The sequence below is a fragment of the Bufo bufo genome, chromosome 1, assembly GCF_905171765.1.
Source record: "Bufo bufo chromosome 1, aBufBuf1.1, whole genome shotgun sequence".
Lineage (NCBI taxonomy): Eukaryota > Metazoa > Chordata > Amphibia > Anura > Bufonidae > Bufo > Bufo bufo.
In genome coordinates, this window is record NC_053389.1 from 798,287,024 (window position 1) to 798,310,498 (window position 23,475).

General features: G+C 41.3%; 1 protein-coding gene across 1 annotated transcript in view; it reads left to right on the forward strand.

The window, feature by feature from the left end:
• LOC120988569 (venom factor-like) overlaps positions 1-23,475 on the forward strand; it is a 117,913-nt gene that overhangs the window by 53,807 nt on the left and 40,631 nt on the right. Inside the window, exons 24-32 of the mRNA XM_040416103.1 lie at positions 279-482; positions 594-669; positions 766-925; positions 10,293-10,391; positions 13,657-13,807; positions 17,859-18,019; positions 18,443-18,601; positions 21,475-21,534; positions 23,327-23,417. Coding sequence (XP_040272037.1) covers positions 279-482; positions 594-669; positions 766-925; positions 10,293-10,391; positions 13,657-13,807; positions 17,859-18,019; positions 18,443-18,601; positions 21,475-21,534; positions 23,327-23,417 — 1,161 coding nt within the window. The remainder of the gene's footprint in view (positions 1-278; positions 483-593; positions 670-765; positions 926-10,292; positions 10,392-13,656; positions 13,808-17,858; positions 18,020-18,442; positions 18,602-21,474; positions 21,535-23,326; positions 23,418-23,475) is intronic.

A 23,475-nucleotide genomic window follows, 5' to 3' on the forward strand; every position in this document is an offset into this window, starting at 1 on the left:
TCTGTTATAAAGAACTTTCTTTTTCATCCTGCATAACGGAAACCAGATGGATCCGTTATGCTTGCCCATAGACCTCTATAAGGAGGAATCAAAACGGAAGGCCTCTAAAGGTTTCCGTTTTGAATTCCGTCTTACAATTTCAGTTATTTTGCATTATAGCGATGTTATAACAGAAAGCAATAATGGAATTCAGAATGCTGATGTGAACCTGCCCTTAGTTGGTTTACAAGACTATACAAGTGAATGTTCATCTTTGGAAATTATATGTCTTTCTTTAGGAATACCGATTGCACAATTTCTTGAAGATGCCATAGACGGTGCCAGATTAAGCCATCTTATCATTACGCCAGGCGGTTGTTGCGAACAAACCATGACGAGCCTTACTCCAGTTGTTATCGCCACATATTATCTTGATGCCACTAATCAGTGGGACCGAATAGGAGTGAATCGCCGGGAGGACGCCATTCAAAAAGTCATCAAAGGTAGTATCAGGTTATCTCTTGGGGTGACATTGCTAGGAGTTCAATCTTCATGTTGTATTTACTGTAGTAAGTAACCATTCTATATTTGGTCTTTCCTTACTTTCTTACTAGGTTATGTCCATCAGCTCAATTATCGTAAAAGTGATGGATCTTTAGGATCTTTCCCTGGGACAGACTCTGGCACATGGTAGCTATGACATCTTCTTTTAGGGTCATTGATGGCATATTCTTCTGTAGGCTTATTAACTTTTTCATATTAATTCCACCATTGCTTTGTCTTTAGGCTCACCGCTTATATTCTTAAAGTTTTTGCTATGGCTAAGAGTATTACAAACATTCATGATGATAAACTGTGTGAGTCTGTGAAGTGGCTTATTTTGACGAAGCAGAAGCCGGATGGGATGTTCACTGAGAAGATTCATATTAGTAGTCAATATACAAGGGTAAGAACTTCAAATAAACACATAACATAAAATTGTTAAGTTATTCACTGCCAGAAGGTTGAGGTAAGCAAGACTTATAAAGCATATGTCAGCATGATCAACCCTACTAAACCAGGCATAAAGCCTGCTAGGGTTGATCATGCTGATAAAAATGATAACCTGATCATGATTATCTGTTGCTTCATTACAGAGAATACTGCATTTCAATTCATATACACCTGACCCAATTGGAGCACTGAGGGGCTGACCAAAGCCCTGAGAGCACCAGTTGGTTACACTCCTTCAGCTTTAGTCCCTCCCCACTTTCCCTGGATTGACAGGTCTACACTTGTCTTCTGGTCCCAGAATTTGCTCAGTGAATCTCTTGTTGCACCCCAGGCAGTACAGATTCTAGCTGAGCAAGCGCCGAGACCAGGAGACACAACAGTGCAGGTGCAAGATGACAGGTCTCGGTGCTTGCTCACTTGGAATTTGCAGAAACCGGAAGACACAGTGCAGGAACAAGAAGACTGGAATAGATGAGATGTCTATCCCTGGCAATCAAGGGGAATGGGGGAGAGACTAAAGCTGAAAGGGTGTAAAAAACTGGTGCTCCAAGGGCTGTGGCTGGCCCCTCTATGCAAAAAAAAAAAAAATCTCAGCTAAGGCTACTTTCACACTAGCGTTCGGGGCTCCGCTTGTGAGCTCCGTTTGAAGGGTCTCACAAGCGGCCCCGAACGCATCCGTACTGCCCTAATGCATCACCTGTTTTCAGGACCATCCTAGGGTATATAGGAGGTTCCTGAATACGGGATCGCCCCTATCGGGGCATCCATTCAGTTTTTTAGGCAGGGACACAAATATAGGGTGAATTGTAGGGAGAGATCCCCAAGTTAGGACCAGTACCCTGCCTATGGGACTGCCCCTTCCTACATCATGGAAGATTGATGACCACCGAGTCCCGACTGTATGCATCATTTTTGTTTTAATTTACACGTGCCCTCTACACTCTAGTTAAGTCATCTGCATATGAATTAAAATGCAGTGTTTTCTGTAGGGAGGCAAAGTATAGTCATGATCAGGGTATGATCAACCTAACCAGGCTATATGTGTGGAGGAGGAATAATTTTATGAACAACAAAAAAATTAGCTTCATGACTAATTACTTCGTCACGAAGCGGAATTCAATCACAGGGAGCTGCGATAGTGCTGCTGCCCATCATTGTACCGCTCAAATACCACATTAATACATGATGGCGGCATCTGAGTGTAAAAACAGTGTAAAATTAACATTAAAAAAATTTAATCATACTTGTTCGCGACGGGCCGGCTGCCGCCATCTTGCTTGAAGATCCGGTGCGAAATTGGGATTTTGGCCGACATCTTCAATCAAGATGGCGGCGGCCAGCCCGTCGCGAGCAAATGGAGTAGGTAGGTGTGATTTTTATTTTTTGTTTTTTTTACAGTATTTAAATTATTAAAAATTTGGGTTTGCGGTGAATCAAATTTATCCTGAAATTCGGATCGAATTCCACTTTGGTGGACTTGATTCGCTCATCTCTTTTGGCGATCATTACAAGTAATATATTATAAGGATTTTAGAGCATTTCCCAATCATTTTGATTGTGACGGAGCATCGACTGAGACTCCCTTAAATCTCAAAGACAGATGAGGTCCAATTAAGATATAAAAAAAGGTAAAAAAAACAAGGCAGACAAAGACGTTTTCCATGATGGACCATCAACGGAGATCTCTGTTATCTGCCATGGTTTCTTTACTCATCAGTCTAGGAGAGGTACGCGCTCTAGTTTGGGAGACCAGCTGTGTATGGAGACTTAGTGGAAACATATTATGTAAAAAAAAAAGGTATCTTCCATAGACAGAGAACCATCTCACTGGTGTCAACCAGAAGTAGTTCCCTATGAGTCAATATCTGACTTTTCTAAAAAGCCTTGGAACATGACAAGGGAAAATAGCCAATGCTACTCCATACTGTTGTAGATGGATATACAATATGGCTTGGCTATTTTCCTTTATCACATTCCAAGGTTTGTCAGACGGCCCTCTTTCTCTGGGAAATACCACTTACAGTACAAGGATGGCTGCCTTGCTCTGAACACTGACTCCACTACAGTAACTGACCTGGTGCCACCAATGTCCCACAGTGCAAATAGTGGCGACTGCAGTTAACACTGATGTCCAACCAGGGGCGTAGCTAGAACTGACTGGTCCCCACAGCATATTTTTGTACCCCCACCCCCCACACACACTTCTTTGCAAACCCCATTCATGTGGTTATTTCGTGATTTTTTTTTCCATATATTTAACGCCTTAGTGACCAGCCTGTTTTGGGCCTTACTGACCAAGCGTTTTTCTCCCTTTTTTCATTATCGCGTTCCTAGAGCTATAACTTTTTTATTTTTCCGTCTATATAGCTTTATGAGGGCTTGATTTTTGCAGGACCAGTTGTAGTTTGTAATGGCACCATTTTGGGGTATTCATAACTTTCTGATTAAAGGGAACCTGTCACCTCCCAAAACCATCCCAAGCCGCCAGCAGTACCTGCGTGTAGCCAGCAGCATGTTTGTAATGATAATTTTCTTCCTGAAGGCAGATGCAGCAACGTTGTTTTATCCCCTGCCTGGTGCGCTTCTCCAGTCAGGCTTGAAGTCACGGAGGCAGCGGCCTCCTTGCTACAAGTCACGGTAACCACGCCCCCTTCCCTGCCCCTTCGCTGTGACTGACAGCGCTTATGCAGAGAGTTTGGCAAAGCCAGCCGAACTGCCAGATGTCAGTCACAGCGAAGGGGCAGGGAAGGGGGCGTGGTTACCGTGGCAACTAAGAATAAATTAGCAATTCTGTCTTTTTTTTTTTTTTTACGGCGCTCAATGTAGGGGATAATTTACATGATATTTATGTAGTCCGGGTCGTTATGGACACGGCAATACCAAACACATGGGAAGATTATTTGTTTTGCTATTTTTTTCATTGAAAAGCGTATTTTCAATGAAAAAAAAGGGTACATTTTTTTATAGGATTTTTTTTATTGAATAAATGAATTTTGTTTTTTACTTTTTTTTTACCACTTATCAAAAGTGGTAAAAAAAAGCTGTAGACTATAACATACAGCTTTTTGATTGATTTTAAAATGCAATGCATTATCCCTATAGTGCATTGCATTTTAATGTCAGTGGTATTCTGACATTGACCAGCAGGCTGCGCCAGAGAGGCACAGCCTGCTGGAAACTACTCAAGGCGGGTCTGGGGCCTACATCAGACCCCTGCCAGCCTTGACACACATCAGCACCCCGCGATCGCATTTGCAGGGTGCTGATGGGAGACAGATGGGAGTCCGCTCCCTTGTCAGCACTTTACATGCAGCAGGCGCCATTGCCCGTGGCATGTAAAGTGTTAAACAGCCCGTACCGGCACTCCTGTCAGTCTGGGCTGTTAGAGCAGGGCCCCGGTACCCCGTGCAGCGTTTAGACTGGGCCGCCGTATGGCCCAGCCTAAGGCCCCTTAGTAACCGCTGTAAAAATGAATATGGGTGGTCACTAAGGGGTTAAAAGGTGAAGCGTCACCTGTGTGGCAAATTACCCAGTGACATGCTGCATGGGTGACAAATCACTGCTGTGATCAGTCATTGGCTACGGTGGTCACCTGCCTTCAAAATAAGCACTAGTATCCAGCAGAGCAGCGGAGGCAGAGAAGAGAAGATGCCATGTACTGCATGCTATAGTACAGAAGGATGAAAGAGGAAGGAATGGGCAGAGGTTGGCATGGCTGCCAGGCAGATGCAACATAAACCTGTCCTGCACTCACTGCTGAGCCCTGCGCCTGGCCCAATAACTCACACCTCTCCTCTCCCAGCTGCCCTCATGCCCTGAACCTGTAGGATGCCTTCTTTCTGCTATGAGGCAGGGCACATACTGTAACTGCCAAAATCTTGTCCTCTTTAAGTCTGTTCCTCCTGTTTCCTGAGATCCCAGGGGACTGTTGTAACATCCCAGAGTTATGTTACTAAACTTTTTTACCCCGCTACAACCTGTTAAGTGTATATGCATTGTCATCCTGTGTAATTTAACATCACATTCTCACAAATGTGCATATTCTAAGCCTGTTACATGTAATTTGCTGTAATTTCCATGTACACCAGCAGGTGACAGCAATGTGTTACCAGGAACTTAGACAGTTTAGCATTTCTAGACTGGAATAGTACATTCCAGTTTAGCTCCCCCCTTTTTGAGGAGGTGTGGAATGTTCCCGCATCCTGCCTCATGGGGAGGAAAGGAAGTTAGAGTTAGTGTGCCAGCCACCCCGGCTAGGGGAAGGCTGTGCTGGTAGGAGCTCCCAGTTCTAGGGATCCCAACCCAGGATCGTGTCTCGGCTGAGACCAAAGATCACCATTCCCAGCATGAGCCCTTCAGCCTCAGCTGGAGACAAGCAAGCAGCCACCTCCGGAACTCCAGGAAGAACCATTCCCTGTGAGCACAACTGTGAGTACCATCCAGAGACCAGGAGAATCCAAATTCCTCCTCAGCTAGTCAGTCCCATACACAGCAGAAGATAGACAGAGCAGAAGATATAGATTCCTGCCATATTCTCAGGCATATGATAGAAGCAGAAGAGATAGTAATCCCTGCCACATATTGCCAATACCTGCTGGGACCCAAGACTATTGCTGTGTCTCATGTGGATTAATGCTGCATCCAGTAAAGTGAAGTTTGAATTATATCCCAAGTCTGGATCTCGTTCATTGCTACCAAGTTCCTCAATTACTCCTACTAGCAACACACTCATTTAATGCAAGTGAGCCAGGATCCAGGAGTCCAGCCGTACCAAGGTAGGAGACACCGTTGACACTATTGCCACTACTATACAGAGACATTACACCACTCTGGCATTCCTCACCTGGTACGTGAGTTGCAACACCTTAAAGGGCCCTGAGACTGTACCCTGCGCACGCTGCAATTGGCGTCACAAACAAAAAACTCTTAACTATCATTGCATATTATAGCGTCAGTGTGTATAACCCCAATCCGGCTTACTGCACTGTCATCGATGGGTAGAAGGCCCAGAGGAAAGCGCATCAGATGGGTAGAAGGCACAGAGTACTAGGGGCATCAGATGGGTAAGAGGTCCAGGGGACTGGCATCAGATGGGAAGGGAGCCCAGGGAGCTGGCATTAGATAGGTAGAAGTCCCAGAGGACTGGAGGAGGCATCAGATGGGTAGGGGGTCCAGGGGACTGGCATCAGATGGGAAGGGAGTCCAGGGAACTGGCAATAGATGGGTAGAAGTCCCAGAGAACTGGGGGCATCAGATGGGTAGGGGGTCCAGGGGACTGGCATCAGATGGATAGGGGGACTGGGGAAGGGGGCCCAGAGGACAGCAGATGAATGTCAGCTGGGGGGGGGGGGCGGGCAGAGATGGAGGACAGACACAGGCTCTTCTTCCTGCAGGACTTCCTGTTTCACACTGATCAGTCTTCCCTCATCCTCCTGTTATTGCCGACTACAGAGCAGTATATGGAAGCTGGACTGTATTAATAGTACAGGAGAATGAGGGGAGACCGTATCTCCCTGTAGCACAGTGTACTGATCCATGTCTGCACAATGAAGCAGCAAGGCTCCTCCATTAATGCTCCATGCTGATGGGCGGGGCTTATCTGACTACTTTGCACCACTAGCGTTCTAGAGCATTGCAGTGAGTGTAGAGGGGGTGGGGCCAGTCCGACACTGTTTAGTACCTCTCCTGGACCCCTTCTGAGCTCGGACCCCGAAGCAGCCACTTCCTTGATAGCTTGGCCACTGTGTCCAACAGTTTATCTTGTGGAACAACTGCCAAACTCTGCATCCACATACCATCACCTTCTTACAGCTAAGGATTCTTTCACAACAGCAATGACGGATCCAGCAAAAAAGCTTCCGTTACTGATAATACAACCATCTGCATCCGGACAATTGTATTATCTTTAAATTCCGGCTTCCACGCTGATGCTCCCCACACTGGGCCTGATGAAGGGCTGCATATAGCCCGAAACGTTGCCTGAAATTATGTCCGGCTGAATAAAATCATTAATTACTTCACCTTCAACTCTAGAGTGCTGTCAATTTGTATGTATTATCTTTAAAATAGCCATGACAATGGGGGATGGATCCGTTTTCTATTCTGTCTATCCGTCTTGCTCCGCACCTTGCAGCGTTATTCTGTTCGCGATGGGGACGCAACCAAACGGAACGGAATGCATTCTGGTGACTCCTTTTCGTTCAGTTTTGTCCCTATTGACAATGAATGGGGACAAAATGGAAGTGTTTTCCTCCGCTATTGAGATCCTATAGCGGAACTCAATAGCAGAAAGCGAAAGCGCAGATGTGAATGTAGCCTAAGAACAGCTCATCATTATGAAATCCAAGAACACCTTCAATGCTTGAAAAAGGGCTCTTTAACCATTTCAGTACTTTGCAATGTTATGTTTTTGCATTTTCATTTTTAATTCCCTGCTGTCCTGGGGTCATAACTTTTTATTTTTTCGGTTCACATTGCCATATGAGGGCTTGCTTTTTGCAGGACAAGTTGTAATTTCTAATGGCACTGTTTCCAATTGCATATGTCATAGTGGGAAGGTAGAAAGAAAATTCCAAATGGGAAGGGATTGGAAGAAAAATGCAATTTAGTACGTTTCATTTTTACGGTGTCCTCTATTCGGTAAAACAGACTTGTGCCCTTCATTCTCTGGGTCAGTACGATTACAACAATACCACATTTATATTGTTTTTTCATTTATATAGTTTTTCTTGTTTTACTACTGAAAAAAAATTAAAAAAACTTTGGAAAAATATATTTTATTACATCTGGGTTGATATGTATTTTTTATAGATTTAATTTGGAGTGCAAATGATACATTAGGTATATATACATCTGTATCTCTATAGAAATATCACATGATCTACCCCCCAAGGTGAATGTTGTAAAAAAATAAAAAATAAACGGTGCCAAAACAACCAATTTTTTGGTCACCTTGTCACAGTGTAATATAGAATGATCAAAAAATCATATTTACCTAAAAATGGTACTAATAAAAATGTCAAGTCTTCCCGCAAAAAAGGAGCCCAACTGGGGTCACTTTTTGAGAGTTTCTAAGGTAGGGGTGCATTAGGGGGCTTAAAATGTGAAATAGTGCCTAAAAACCAGTTCTGCAAAATCTGCCCTCCAGAAACCCTATGGCGTTTCTTTCCTTCTGCTCCCTTCTGTGCACCCATACAGCAAATTACGACCACATATGGGGTTTTTCTGTAGACTGCAGAATCAGGGTAATACAGGTGAAACTCGAAAAATTAGAATATCATGCAAAGTTCATTTATTTCAGTAATGCAACTTAAAAGGTGGAACTAACACATCAGATAGACTCATTACATGCAAAGCGAGATATTTCAAGCCTTTATTTGTTATAATTTGGATGATTATGGTTTACAGCTTATGAAACCCCAAAGTCTCAATTTGGAGGTACCCTTTGCTCAGGGGATATGGATTAATTAGCTGACTAGAGTGTGACACTTTGAGCCTAGAATATTGAACCTTTTCAGAAAATTCTAATTTTAAGCTGCATCAATGCAATTCCTTTTAATTTGCATTACTGAAATAAATGGCCTTTTGCACGATATTCAAATTTTTCGAGTTTCACCTGTAGATATTGAGTTTTGTTTCACTGTTAACCCTTGATATGTTACAGCATAAAAAAATTATTAAAATGGAAAGTCTGACAAAAAAAAATTCTTATCCATTTTCCTTTTATTCTTGTGGAACACCTAAAGGGGTAACAAAGTTTTTGAAATCAGCTTTGAATAAATTAAGGGAATGTAGTTTCTAAAATGGTCATTTATGGGTGATGTCTAATATGTATGCCCCACAAAGTGACTTCATAACTGAACTGGTCCTTAAAAAAGTGGGTTTTGGAAATTTTCTTAAACATTTTAACAATTGCTTCTAACATTCTAATTCTTCAAATGTTAAAAAAAAAAAATGACTTTTACAAAATGATGCCAAAGACATATGGTAAATGTAAAATAATAACTATTTTATGAGGTATGGCTATCTGCCTTAAAAGCAGAGAAATTCAAATTTAGAAAATTGCTAATTTTTCAAAATGTTTGTAAAATTTGGGATTTTTTTAATGCATATCTACTCAAATTTACCAATGTTATGAAGAACAATGTGTCATGAGAAAACAATCTCAGAATGGCATGGATAAGCAAAGGTATTCCAAATATTATTACAACATAAAGTGACACGCCAGATTTGCAAAAATATGGCCTGGTCCTTAAAGGGAACCTGTCATGTGGATATTTGATTATAATTTAACTAATTATATGCAATCATTAACTACTAAAAAGTACCTTAGATGTATTCACTTACTGGTGTGACAGATGGTTACCTCATAATATACACACAAAGATGCCGCATGCCAATGAGCTGATTTGAGTCCGTGTGATGTCATTGAGTCCAGCGTGTATTTAATTCAGAGCTATAGCCACTCCCCTGCCCACCTGCTGCTGATTCATATGGAAAAAAACTGTCATTCAGCAGCAGGTGGGCGGGGAGAGTCAGGAGCTCATGAATATTCAGGACTCATCATTATCAGCTGGAGCTTTTCAATACAAGATGTTGGCAGATTGACTGGGTCAATTAAAGAAAGTGACCCAGCATTTTGCTAAGAGAATCAGTCACTTATTTATGTTGCCCTTAGTTAGGACACCATAAAACTGGTGGCAGGTTCCCTTTAAGGTGAAAAATAGCTGTTTCCTCAAAGGGTTTATAGTAGGGGCATTTTTGGACATGGTGGTGCTTATGATTTTTTATTGTTTATTTTTATTTCAAATTTGGAGACGGGGAGTGATATATATATATATATATATATATATATATATCTCCTTTTTTTCTTCTCCTTTTCTCTTTTTTTTTTTTTTATCCGTCAGAAGAACAGAAATTAAACAGGATTCTGTGAAACAACCGATCCTATTGCAGATTTGGCATCTGTTTGAGCCATTTCTGAGATCCATTTTCGTCTGACTTTTTTTATCCTGTCTAAAAAAACGGATCTCAGATGGAAATGACTCAAACGGATGGCAACAATTTGTAACAGGATCACTTTTTTTTTTTTTACAAGATCCTGTAAAAAAAATTATCCTGTGCATAAACTGATACACAGGGTCTGTTCTTTTACAGAATCCTGTTTGAAACGGTGATGTGAACTCTCCCTAAGTGACTTGTGTTGGGGTTTGTTGAGTGTCATCTTGTGGTGGTTAGGCAACACAGGCTTCAGCAAAGCTTAAGAAACTGTAAAGATTCAGTGATGATATCTCCTAAAAATATTTTTTTCTCTTTCTCAGGGTGGTCTCGCGGGTTCGACAGATGCTGATGTTGCTGTGACGGCTTTTGTTGTTATTAGTCTTTTGGAAAGTCAAAAACTCTGCAGCGGTTCTGTCAATGTAAGTGACTTGTAGAAAGAACTTATTAACTAACAACATGACCTGTAGAGAGTTGTTTCACTGGCACAGTGGTCGGACGGTGGACACTCTACGCATACGTAATATGTAGACAGAGTAAGAGCAGACACAGTTGCAATTTTCTAAATTTTATTTGGTAATGGTGAAACTCCGATGTTTCAGTCAGACCAGATCTAAGGCTAAGGACATCAACTCCTGAGGGAGGACCCCTTTGACCAGCTGTTACAGAGGTTCTTTCTAGGTAATACGACCATTACCTTATAGGCATCTACATGGATCACGTGGCGTGCAACCAGTAACTACAGCATTTTCAGAAGTTATGCTTCTCAACCATTAGGGTTCTGCAAACCTTAGTTATCAGCGCCTCTATCTCTGTACATCCTAGCAGTGGCTCATTGATATTTTTTGACCAAAAAAATGGGTTAAGCAGCACTCCAGGTCCCAATTTGGGGACAGTTGCCAGTAGAAAAATAGATTAGATGGTGCCCGCGGATGGGGATCCTGGCTGGTGGTCCCATAAGGTTACAAATACATAGAAAATCCACAGCACTCCTCAGTTCTGGTGAAAAAGCCGGTTACTTTATTGGTAACAGCAGCATACAGAAAGCAACGTTTCAACCATCTCTGGTCTTTCTCAAGCTTGAGAAAGACCAGAGATGGTTGAAACGTTGCTTTTTGTATGCTGCTGTTACCAATAAAGTAACCGGCTTTTTCACCAGAACTGAGGAGTGCTATGGATTTTCTATTTATTTGTAACCTCATTGATATTTTTCAGCACATTCTTAGCAGATGTACTTGTAGTGATGAGAAACGCCCGGCAGTCACACACAGTGCCAACAGTGACAGCTGCAGTTTATGCTGATTTCCAAGCTCCAAAGTCTGCTGCCACACACCTTCAACTTTTTAGAGAACCAAGCAATCTGATACACTAGGGTAACTCAGTGTTTTACCAGGAACACAGAATAAAGGAGATGTCCCACATGATAACCATAATCCTATTTGACCTTTAGAATTCCCTAAGATACTTTATAGACAAGTCTGGTCAGCAACAGAAGGAAGACCTTTGGATGACTCTTTCTATGAGGTGCAGGGCAGGGACTCTGTAATAGTGCTCAGTGGTAGTATCTAAAGCCCTAGACTTCACGGGTCCTGTTTTTCTCTCTACCTCTCTCAAAGGAAGTAATTCTCTACAGCCAGAAGGTTGGCGATCTCTTTGCACACCTGTCCTCCTGTAGCATGATTTCCACCATTGTTTTACACTAAAGTTCCACTTTGCCATTCAGAGAAGCCAGAGTTGCTTTTGCCGGTGTACTGCAGCACAGCTCTCATTTACTTGAATGGAAGCTGAGCTGCAGTACCCAACCATGACCACTACACAATGGATGAAACATTCCGCCTGCTGGTTGCATACACTGTATAGATTATTACATTGACAGCTGCTCAAAACAGTTAATTGGTGGGGGTGCTGGGTGTTGGACCATATGTAACTACTGGAAAACTCCTTCATTGGTAAGTCTAACATCCCACTGGGTCAGCAAGTGGAAAGGACAAAGGTCTAATTGCATATCTGCAATGGAGGGAACTGTGTTGCAGAGGGACCATGAAGTCAGGTGTGCTAAGACCTACACAATCTAAATCATTAGAAAAATTTGGATCTCTGTAATCTAGCTTCCTGACCAATGTATTCTCAGGGGTGATGTGTGGCATAGCCACATGTAAAGTTGACAGATACATTTTCTTGTGCTCCATATTGGAGGATGCAGAAACCCCCAAAAAAGGGAACATGCCATCAGAAAATGACATTGTTTCAATTTAGTTTGGTAAACTTATTTTCAAGAGATTTTTGATTAGCATTCTTTTCTGTTTTGGAAGAAAAGCTAATTTGAATATCTTTCCCAGAAACCCAAAGGTATGCAAATTGGCATGCTTGACAAAAATGAAGAGGTAATATCCTATCTACTGTCATAAAGAATTAACATATGTAAATTTACATATATTCTTCCTAGAAATCAAGAGTAGTGTCACCTGGCATACAATATTCATGCACATTTTTTTGTCTCCCTAATGATAAATAGCACCCAGAAGAGAATATGTGTAATGTAGGATCAAACCTGTCTAAATAGTTGATGGTCATGGTTCACATTTTACCCTTGGTCGACAGTGACCTCTGTACAGGTCGCTGAGCATGCCCACAACACTTCCCAATAGAAGACAATAAACGTCTCCAGTCCATGTAGCTGCAGTCATGCTGATCCCTGAATTCTGTTAAAAGCAGACCACCCTCCTTACTCATGTTCTGGAAAAGGAATAAAAAAATAAACAGTCAGACCAGACAACCAGTTTTAAACAGTGAAGAGTTATGTTCTGTAGTATCTGTAAAGTTTGGCAAGTAATTCTTAAAGGGAAGGTAGAATTTAGATCTTTAGCCTAGCTACACTTTACCAAAGACTTTGTTGAGCACTGCTGTGTACAGGTAGATTGTCTTATAAAGGCTGTCCAGGTTGTTTTTTTTTGTTTTTTTTTATCCAACCCCAGGCATGGTGAACTGTGGAGAAATCCATACTCACCTGGTCCCTGCCATTGGGTTGCGACTCTCAGGCTCCTAGGCTGTCTTCATTGGATTTGTGGTCCCGTCTCTCAACTTCCTGCGTAGACAAGGTTATGTATCTACGGCTGCAGCCAATGACTGGCCCCCCAACCTTCTTGTGTCCCCAAGCAGCACATGGTCAAGCAGTGATGTACATGTGGACATGAAACAACTGAATCTGAAACTCAGTCATTGGCTGCAGTGGCGCATACGACCCCATCTGAGCAGGAGCTGTATCCCAATGCTACAGTTTTCTGTGTAGTAGCTCCTTTAAGACTTGTGGCATAATGAAGGCTACAATAGACATTTTGACTAGGTAAGGATGGATTTTGTAAGCTCACTGGGATGCCCGGCATGGAACAGCACAGTCTGTCACTAGTTAATATAGTGAAAAAGAAGGTTCCCAAGAGATATACCACCCAGGGAGGCCAAAAGGCTCTTTTGGTCTTTGTCGCTATAACAGGAGCCTATAGATTTGCTTAACGCTTGTTACTTTCTTTCCTTAACCCTTATCTAGTAGAAGTCACTATATTACAATGTTATGACAGTGCTTCTGTATTTGATAAACCTTTTAAGAGACATAAGATGTGAATAAATGTCACTGCTTTTGATACCAGATATTTTCCAAATGTTTGCTAAAGTATCTCTCCTTCCTTTAAGAATCTGCATGTCAGCATTAATAAAGCGGTGACCTTCATAGAGGAACACTATAAAAAACTGAAGAACCCACATTCAGTTGCAATCACATCATATGCACTTGCTTTGGCTGGCAGACTAAAGGACCCACAGAAGCTTCTGTCTGTAGCAAAAGGTAAGGTTTATGTACGGTAGGTGGTTAGAGGGTTGCCTGCAGTCGGAGAACTGGCCAGCATGGTGGTCTCCGTGTTTAACATTATAGCGGTTGTAGGTTGTAATCTGACCAAGAGAAACATCAGCATGGAGTTTGTATGTTCTTCTTATGATTGTGTGGATTTCCTCACATGACGACAGGAAATTAAAAAGAGACCTCCTCACTTGGGACAGTGAGTGATGATAATGTCTGTGAAGCAGTGCAGAATATGTAAGTGAACAAAATAGAAAAAGAACTGCTGGCTGTGAATCACAGATGTCTTCCTTCATATGTGGTGCAAAACAGGCCTTAGCCAGAATAGTATTACGCTTGACGCCTTAGACAGGCTCTGCTTTACATAATTGGGTGGTGGTCCATACCAAGAAAAGTCACATAATTTATTCACACAAAAGACCAGGGGACAATCTTTGTGTTGAAAAAAGGTAATTAAGAGACGAATACAGAAAATTATTTTTTACAAATACAGAATCAAACTGTGGAGTGTCTACCCCAAGAAGTAGTAATGGCGCAAAATGTCAGGATTTAGGATCTGTGAGCAAATGGCGGTGAAGGTAATTAAGCTTCATTTATAAGGCATATTTCAGGCGCAGATTGCGATGCAGCGGTTAGTTGAGTGGCAGTCTGAGACTTCTCCCCGCTCACGCTAGGTCTAAAAAAGTGGACATGGGTGGGGAAGGGGACGGGCCGGCAAGGCTCTATAATTTACCATTTCCAACGCCTGTTTCAGTCATAGAAAAAGGTCTAAATGTAAGAGAGCTCGGTAGCTGTTTTACATTTAGAGCTGATAGAAGATCCACATAAGTTATTAAGAGGCCAGTGCCACTTGAAAGGTTTATCAAAACCTTACTAAAACAATGGTCTTAATAAATGTGCCCCTTAACTCCTTAGGGACTTAGGACGTACCGGTACGCCACGTTTACGGGTACGTCCTAACTTCAAATCGCGATTGCGGCGCGGCGGGGGTTAATCGGAACAGGATGTCCGCTGAAATCATTCAGCGGGCATCCTGTCACAACGCCGGGGGGGGTCCCGTGACCTCCCCCGTGTCGGCGATCGCCGTAAACCGCAGGTGAATTCAGACCTGCGGTTTGCGGCTTTTACCTTATCCGGCGGCGGTGCCATCGGGTCCCCATGCGGCTGTAGGGGGGACCCGATGGCATGGAAGGCAGCGCAATGCCTTCCTTAGGCATCTGCGCTGCCTTCCGGTGACGAGCCTGTGAGATCCAGCCCCCTGGATCTCACAGGCCGGAAGCTGTATGAGTAATACTGTGTGTATTACTCATACAGCTAATGCATTCCAATACAGAAGTATTTTTTTCCCCAAAAAAAAAAAAAAAGTTTCAAGTAAAAATAAACAAAAATGTCATTTTCCCCAAATAAAGTAAAAAAAAAATTGGTAAAAAATAGGTGGAAAAAAAAAAGTATACATATTAGGTATTGCCGCGTCCGTATCGACCGGCTATATAAACATATCACATGACCTAACCCCTCAGATGAACACCGTAAAAAATAAAAACTGTGCTAAATAAACAATATTTTGTCACCTTACATCACAAAAAGTACAACAGCAAGAGATCAAAAAGGCGTTTGCCCACCAAAATAGTACCAATCTAACCGTCACCTCATCCCGCAAAAAATGAGCCCCTACCTGAGACAATCACCCAAAAAATAAAAAAACTATGGCTCAGAGTATGGAGACACTAAAACATAATTTTTTTTGTTTCAAAAATGATATTATTGTGTAAAACTATATCACATGACCTAACCCCTCAGATAAACACCGTAAAAAATAAAAAATAAAAACTGTGCTAAATAAACCATTTTTTGTCACCTTACATCACAAAAAGTGTAATAGCAAGCGATCAAAAAGTCATATGCACCCCAAAATAGTTCCAATCAAACCGTCATCTCATCCCGCAAAAAATGAGACCCTACCTAAGATAATCGCCCAAAAACTGAAAAAAATATGGCTCTCAGAATATGGAGACACTAAAACATGATATTTTTTTTGTTTCAAAAATGATATTGTGTAAAACTTACATAAATAAAAAAAAAGTATACATATTAGGTATCGCCGCGTCCGTATCGACCGGCTCTATAAAAATATCACATGACCTAATCCCTCAGATGAACACCGTAAAAAATAAAAACTGTGCTAAATAAACCATTTTTTGTCACCTTACATCACAAAAAGTGTAATAGCAAGCGATCAAAAAGTCATATGCACCCCAAAATAGTGCCAATCAAACCGTCATCTCATCCCGCAGAAATCATACCCTACCCAAGGTAATCGCCCAAAAACTGAAAAAATTATGGCTCTCAGACTATGGAAAAATTAAACTTTTTTTTGCTTCAAAAATTAAATCATTGTGTAAAACTTACATAAATAAAAAAAAGTATACATATTAGGTACCGCAGCGTCCGTAATAACTTGCTCTATAAAAATATCACATGACCTAACCCCTCAGGTGAATACCGTAAAAAAATAAAAATAAAAACGGTGTAGAAAAAGCCATTTTTTTGTCACCTTACATCACAAAAGGTGTAACAGCAAGCGATCAAAAAGTCACACGAACCCCAAAATAGTGCCAATAAAACCGTAATCTAAACCCGCAAAAATCATACCTTACCCAAGGTAATCACCCAAAACCTGAAAAAATGATGGCTCTCAGACTATGGAAACACTAAAACATGATTTTTTTTTTGTTTCAAAAAAGAAATCATTGTGTAAAACATAAATAAAAAAAAGTATACATATTAGGTATCGCCGCATCCGTGACAACCTGGTCTATAAAAATATCACATGATCTAACCTGTCAGATAAATTTTGTAAATAACAAAAAATAAAAACGGTGCCAAAACAGCTATTTCTTGTTACCTTGCCTCACAAAAAGTGTAATATAGAGCAACCAAAAATCATATGTACCCTAAACTAGTACCAACAATACTGCCACCCTATCCCGTAGTTTCTAAAATGGGGTCACTTTTTTGGAGTTTCTACTCTAGGGGTGCATCAGGGGGCTTCAAATGGGACATGGTGTCAAAACAGCCAATCCAGCAAAATCTGTGAATGAGTAGCACCATGCAAATAGTGTAGGCATACTCCATTATTGGGACACTACACCACGGCAGTTACAATATCAGCTGCTGCAACTGTATATGGACCATTCCCAGAGGGGTATCTAAAGGCTCATGGACCCTGGTGCAAGAGTTCAGCTTAGGCCCCCTTTCCCTCAGTGCTTTGTAGCCAGGAGCAGGGAAGCACATAGCCTTTGTGCTGCCTGAGGCAAAAATTGAAACTGCACCCACTACGAAAAAAGTCTTCACCTAACCCCTTTTCTCCAGCCAGAGGTGTTACTTGACCAGCATGCACTTGCTATCATACTGGTGTCTTCTTATGCACCACAAGGGTCTTTGGGCCCCCTCAGGCTCCTGGGCACGGTAGCGACTGCTACCTCTGCATCCCATATAGCTACTCCCCTCACCGCTTCATTGTAAAAATGACTGTTAAAGGGGCTGTCTTACTTTAGAAAATTGTATTTATCATGTAGAAAAAGTTAATACAAGGCACTTACTAACATATTGTGATTGTCCATATTGAGACCTTTGCTGGCATCATATATTGTTTTTCATTGCATTATACACTGCTCATATTCAGGGGTTATGACCAACATACAGTCCAGCAGCGATGGCCATAGGAAAAAGTGCCTAAGTAAACTCCCATGGTACCAACCACCAGAGAAGCCAGCAGCTTTTTTCTACAACTGCTGGATTGTAGGGTGGTTGTAACCCCTGGAAATGAGCAGTGTATAATGCCAGCAATGGAGGCAATATGGACAATCACAATATGTTAGTAAGTGCCTTGTATTAACTTTGTCTACATGATAAAAGCCATTTGCTGAAGTGAGATCACTTTAACTATGTCTAATATATTGCCATTATTTATTAAAAATATTCTCCATTATACTCTACTACCACCAATATTTACCATCATTTTCTCCAACTTTCCAAGATAAAACTTTCTGGGATGAAGAATCCAAGATGGTCTCTATAGAAGCCACGTCTTATGCTCTCCTTGCTCTTTTGAAAATGGAAACACATGACGCTGTAGATCCAGTGGTTCGTTGGCTTACCGAGCAGCATCGCTATGGTGAAAAAGTAGTTTCAACACAAGTGAGTCATGGAGGCCTAAAGGGGTTGTCCAGAATTAGAAAGAATGGTTTGCACCCCTGCTGTTCATGGGCTGTGTCTGACCTTGTAATTCTGTTCCTTTCTGGTGCATGAGATTGAGTTACAGCAATAAAAGTCCATGCACAATGGTGATGCAACTTCTGGAAAAACAACTTTCTCTAAATTGCTCTTGCCATTTACCACCAATCTGATGCCTCTACAGGCCTTCTTCATAATGTCTGGTAGGCTACTATGCTGATATGATGCTGGACTGTTCTACACCACCAGTAACTTTGTGTTAGTCTGCTGCTCTACACGACTTTACAATATGTGTCCTTCATTACACATGTAGATGACTTCTGAGATAACACATTGCGCCCATTTTAAGAGGCTTATTTCTTTTTTCTTTTTATTGATCTTCTCTAGGCCACGATAATGCTATTTCAAGCTCTGGCCCAATACAATGTGGCTAAAGATGATATAAAGAAGCTGAACATGGATGTTTCATTCCACTTACCTGGAAGAAAAGACAAAACTGTACAACGTATCGATTTCCAAAATGCTCTGCGACCTCGATCAGAGGAGGTGAGAACATCTTCTTTGACTGCATTATCGTTATTGTGCTGTTAAATGCTGGTGTTGACCATAGTTGAGAATGTCCACTTGACTATGTTTGTTGTGTGGAAAAATCCGATGTGGATTCCGCAGCAGAAACTCGAGGGTGAGGCGAGGCATGCATGCAGTTGCTCGGCCATGGACACCTATGCCATGAAGCTCCCTGTGCACAGTTTGTATGCTGATGTTAATGTCAGAGGAGATTTGGAGCTCCACAGTTACTAAGTAAATACAGTGTTGGCTGAAATTTGAGAGTGAGCCTTGAATTACTGCCATGGGTTTACAGTTTAAATTGCCTTGGGTCTACACCTGCATTAGTCCCATTTAATGAATTGCAATGCAGATTTCATTGAGAACTGCAGGACTGTCAATATATCATTAACAATAGTTTCTATCTTCTGCTTGGGTATTACCAATCTGTTTTGCAACTGATCCTAAAGAATGACACTGCCTAATAATAATCTTCGGCAACACCTTACAAATCAGAGAGAACATGCACAGACAAAATCAGACATTACATTTATAAGACTACTTGCACACTCGCGTTTGGTGCGGATCCATCATGGATCTGCACAGATGGATCCGTTCAGATAATACAAACGTCTGCATCCGTTCAGAACGGATCCATTTGTATTATCTTTAACATAAATGGCAGATCCGTTTTTTCCAATGCATTTTTCATTGTGATCAGAATCCTGATCAGGATTCAAATGTACACATTTTCACACGTTTTTCCGGATCCGGCGGGCAGTTTCGGCGACCGAATCGCCCGCCGGATTCAAACAACGCTAGTGTGAAAGTACCCTTACTATCTAGTAGGAGATAAGTGCCCCAAGAGGTAAAAGTGCTCTTTTTGTAAAATGGTTCCACCTTCTTGTCTAGTAATAGCTTATAGTATTAGCTTATAGTATTAGCTTATAGTATTAGTAAGCGAAACAGTATGATCCAGTATTTGTGTGTGCACAGATTTGAAGTGCATGGAGTGTTGGAGATACTGCTGGATGGAAGGATCAGATTGTGAGGAGTAATGTAGAAACATGGTGAGCAGAGAAGAGGTAGATTAGCACCCTTAAAAGTGAGGATGTTGGAAATTAATCTGATTGTCCATAGTAGTATATTAGAGAGAACTGGTGCTACTCGAGTGAAGTCTTTAGACTAGGAGGTTCAGGTCATGGATGAGGTTCGTATTTTAGGACATTTTTGGAACAACATAGAGCAAGGAGTTTCAGACATGTACCAAGGTTGTTGCTGTCTGTGTCAAGAGGTTTGGAGTATAGGGGCAGTGCTTCATTCAGGAAACTTCTAAGTGTTTTACAATGTTTGGCAGACACATTGGGAAAATGAAGATTGTTGAGTGTCTATGAGAGTGCAGATGCAATGCAGTTTTCTATATGTGAGATAGGCACAGTAGATGTGTCCTGAGACGGATGAGACTGTTTGATAGCAAAGGAGAGAAGGTTGTATTCAGAGAGCGAGAGAAGAGAGTTGCTAAAGTCAGAAACTGAGTAAAGTCTGAAGAAGATCAGAACAAATGAATTCCTTTGTTCATGCACAGTAGAATTTGCAAGTTGAGAAAGGCCTAGTGAGGAGGTTAAAGATAGAAACAGAGGTGGGAAGATGGGATTGTCAGTGGGGATGTTAAAGGTGCCCATAATGGGAGTATTTCACATACTTAGAAGCCAGGCAGCAAAGTGATCAAGGAACTGGTGGGGTATGCCCTGGGGCTATAGACAACTGGTACTCATGGGGAAATGGGTAGAGTTGGATCTAAAGTTGCAGACCGTAAAAGATGGGAATGTGCTATGGTTACTAGAGATAGAAAGTACAACTGATTGCACTATTATGCTCATCAGAGACAACTAAAACCTGATGAAAATGAAACCATGAAGCCATTGTGAATAGAGCTATAATGCCACTGTGAACAAAACCATTACGCCCTTGAGAAGATGAGAGTCAAGATTCCACAAAATGGAGAAATGAAGCCATTGTGAATGGAACTATATGATCCGTCAATGGAGCCTAGGGCTTAAAGGAAACTTGTCATCACTTTCTAAGCCTATTTATCCACTAACTTTTCTATAAATACTTTTAATAATGATATTAAAATCAATTCTGAACAAACTATCAGTTCAGAGAAAAACATAAAATAAATGTTCCAGCCATATATGTAAATGCCCCTTAGATGAGTCCTGTCTCCTCCATGCTTCAGAGATGAGTCCAGCCGTGCCCACAAAAGAATAAGACACCACCTCTACAATTGCTCATTTCCACCCCTTCTCTTCCAAGTCTCGCAGCTGCGCAGTATACATTATATGATCAGTGTGAGATGAGGAGTAATGTTGATCGCGAATATTCAAATCGCAAATTTTTATCGTGAATATCGGCACTTTGAGATTTCGTGAAGATCTAGAACATAGTGCTATATCTTCGTAATCGCAAATATTCTAGATTTTTTTTCGTGAGTGAGGTGACTGGTTCTGCACATACGCGGGATTGGGGACGTGAGTTCGGGAGGAGTGTAGGATCTTTAGATTGTGTCACTCTTATAACGGGAGGTGGGGTTAGGAATGGGAAGTGATGAGGTAAGCATTTAATTTACATAACTTGAAAAAAAGCAAAAGTCGACTGTAAAAGAAGTACTTGGAGGTGTTTAAAAAAACTAAACTCTAGGATGATTAGGGTGGGGAAGAACAGGATACCGATGATTCTTATGGTTAAAAACCGGTGACAGGTTCCCTTTAACAAAGCAGAATAAAATGACTTTGATGTTTTGATGTGATACTCACTGGGGCACATAACAAAATGATGAGGCCATTGCATATGATTGTTCGGCTTCTTTACAGACCAATATAAATGAAGGTTTTGATGTCAGGGCAACGGGAAGTGGAAAAGCTACATTAACGGTAAGACTGTACATAATATTGAGGTATACTTTGCAGTTATTTTATCTGAAACGTAACCCCCTAACAGTAACGTTAAAATTGGAAAAACCCGCCCAAAAATTTCAATTTTTTTTCTTGTATATGTATGTCTGCAGTAAATATTGTTGGCGCACAACTCAGGGGACACTATTGCATTTTTAATTTTAGACTTAAGAACCAATAACATTTTCCCCTTTGTGTTCTAGCAGTCATAAATTTTTAATTTTTTCTTCTAAAGTTTTTATTTTTATTTTGCGGGATTAGTTGTAGGTTTTTTAGGAACCATGTTGGGGTATATATTGTGTATTAAATAACTTTTATTATTTTATTTTTAAGGGGCAAATTTTTACATTATTTTATGGATTTTCTTTTACAGATTTCACTGTGTGGTACAAATAATATAATTTTATTATCTGGGTTACTAAAAATAAATATAATGTCACATTTCTATTTATTTTTAGAAATGCTCTGCAGCTGCTCCCTCATTCTCCTCCAGACTGAAGGGGAGGGGGGACTGCTTTAACTGCTCATATTGTTTGAAAGATGACATTCCAAGCTTTCAAACAATACCAGAATGACAGCAATGTGTTCAGTACAGGGGAAGATATCACTGATAGAAATCGGGATGCTGTGAATACTGTTAATTTTACCCGCAATTATTCCCGAGTCCGACTCAATTTCTAACAGTGATTTCTCCTCTGTTGCTTGGACTTGGCTGGTCTTGTATGAAAGCCTGGAATGTCAGCATTCAAACAAAACCATTTGGATGTTTCTAACTGCTACCATTTATGAGATAGCAGCATCTAAAGCAGCCCTCCCCCCTCCATTTTCTGCCCAGCCCAGCTCAGGCAGAACAGTTAGCTACTTTTCCCACTGCCCAAGCTGGACTTTGGCAAACCAGTTAGGTGGTTAAAGGGGGTTGTCTCACCTCAAACATAGGTGATATATCTCTAGACTATGCCACTAATGTTAGGTAGGTGAGGGTCCCACCTCTGTAGAATGGAGTCTTCAAAGCGGGGGAGAGTGTGCCTTCATTTTTTCTATGGGAGAGACGAAAATAGGTGTTAGCATGCTCAGCCATTTTCGGGAGTTTCATAGAAATAAATGGAGCGTATACTGCATGAGTGCAGCCACCTTTCCATTCACTTTTATGGGTCTGCCAGAAGTCAGCGTCTGGCTAATTTTTGTGTTCCCATAGAAATAAATGGAGGGCAGACACACATACTCAGTGCACTCTCTGTCACTTTCTATAATCTATTTTTTTAATGTATTTTTACTCGTAGCTTTCCCAGTGGAGCTCACAATCTAAGTTCCCTATCAGGAAACCTGAGTACCACCACACAAACACATTGAGAACTTACAAACTCCATGCAGATGTTGTCCTTGGTTAGATTCAAATCTAGGACTCCCAGCGCTGCAAGACACCAGTGCTAACCACTGAGCCACCTTGCTGCAATGCTGCTCATCCTCAAGATGTTAGCTGTTTGGTCCAGTTACGGGTCAAAATGTAAAAAAATCTAAAGTTTGCATAGTGACGCTTTTATCAAGGTTTAGAAAAAAAAACATGGCTGCTTTTTTCATAAACAGAGCTCCACCTGTCCATGGTTTGTGTCTGGTATTCCATCCAAGTTCTACTACTGTACAGTATCTGAGCTGCACCACCGCACACAACCAATGAACAGATTTGGCACTGTTTCGAGAAGGAGGCAGTTGTTTTCTAATTGTTAACAACCCTTCAATCTCACATGGGTGTTTATGATCATCCCTTGTTTAGGTGATGGCTGTTTACTATGAGCTAGTGAGAGCGGAGGAACAAGAATGCAAAGACTTTGATCTGTCAGTCACTGTGGATAAAGAAAATCTTGGTAAGTGTTATACTCGATTTCAGAACTGTACCATCTTAAGATTTGATGTGTTAGCAGA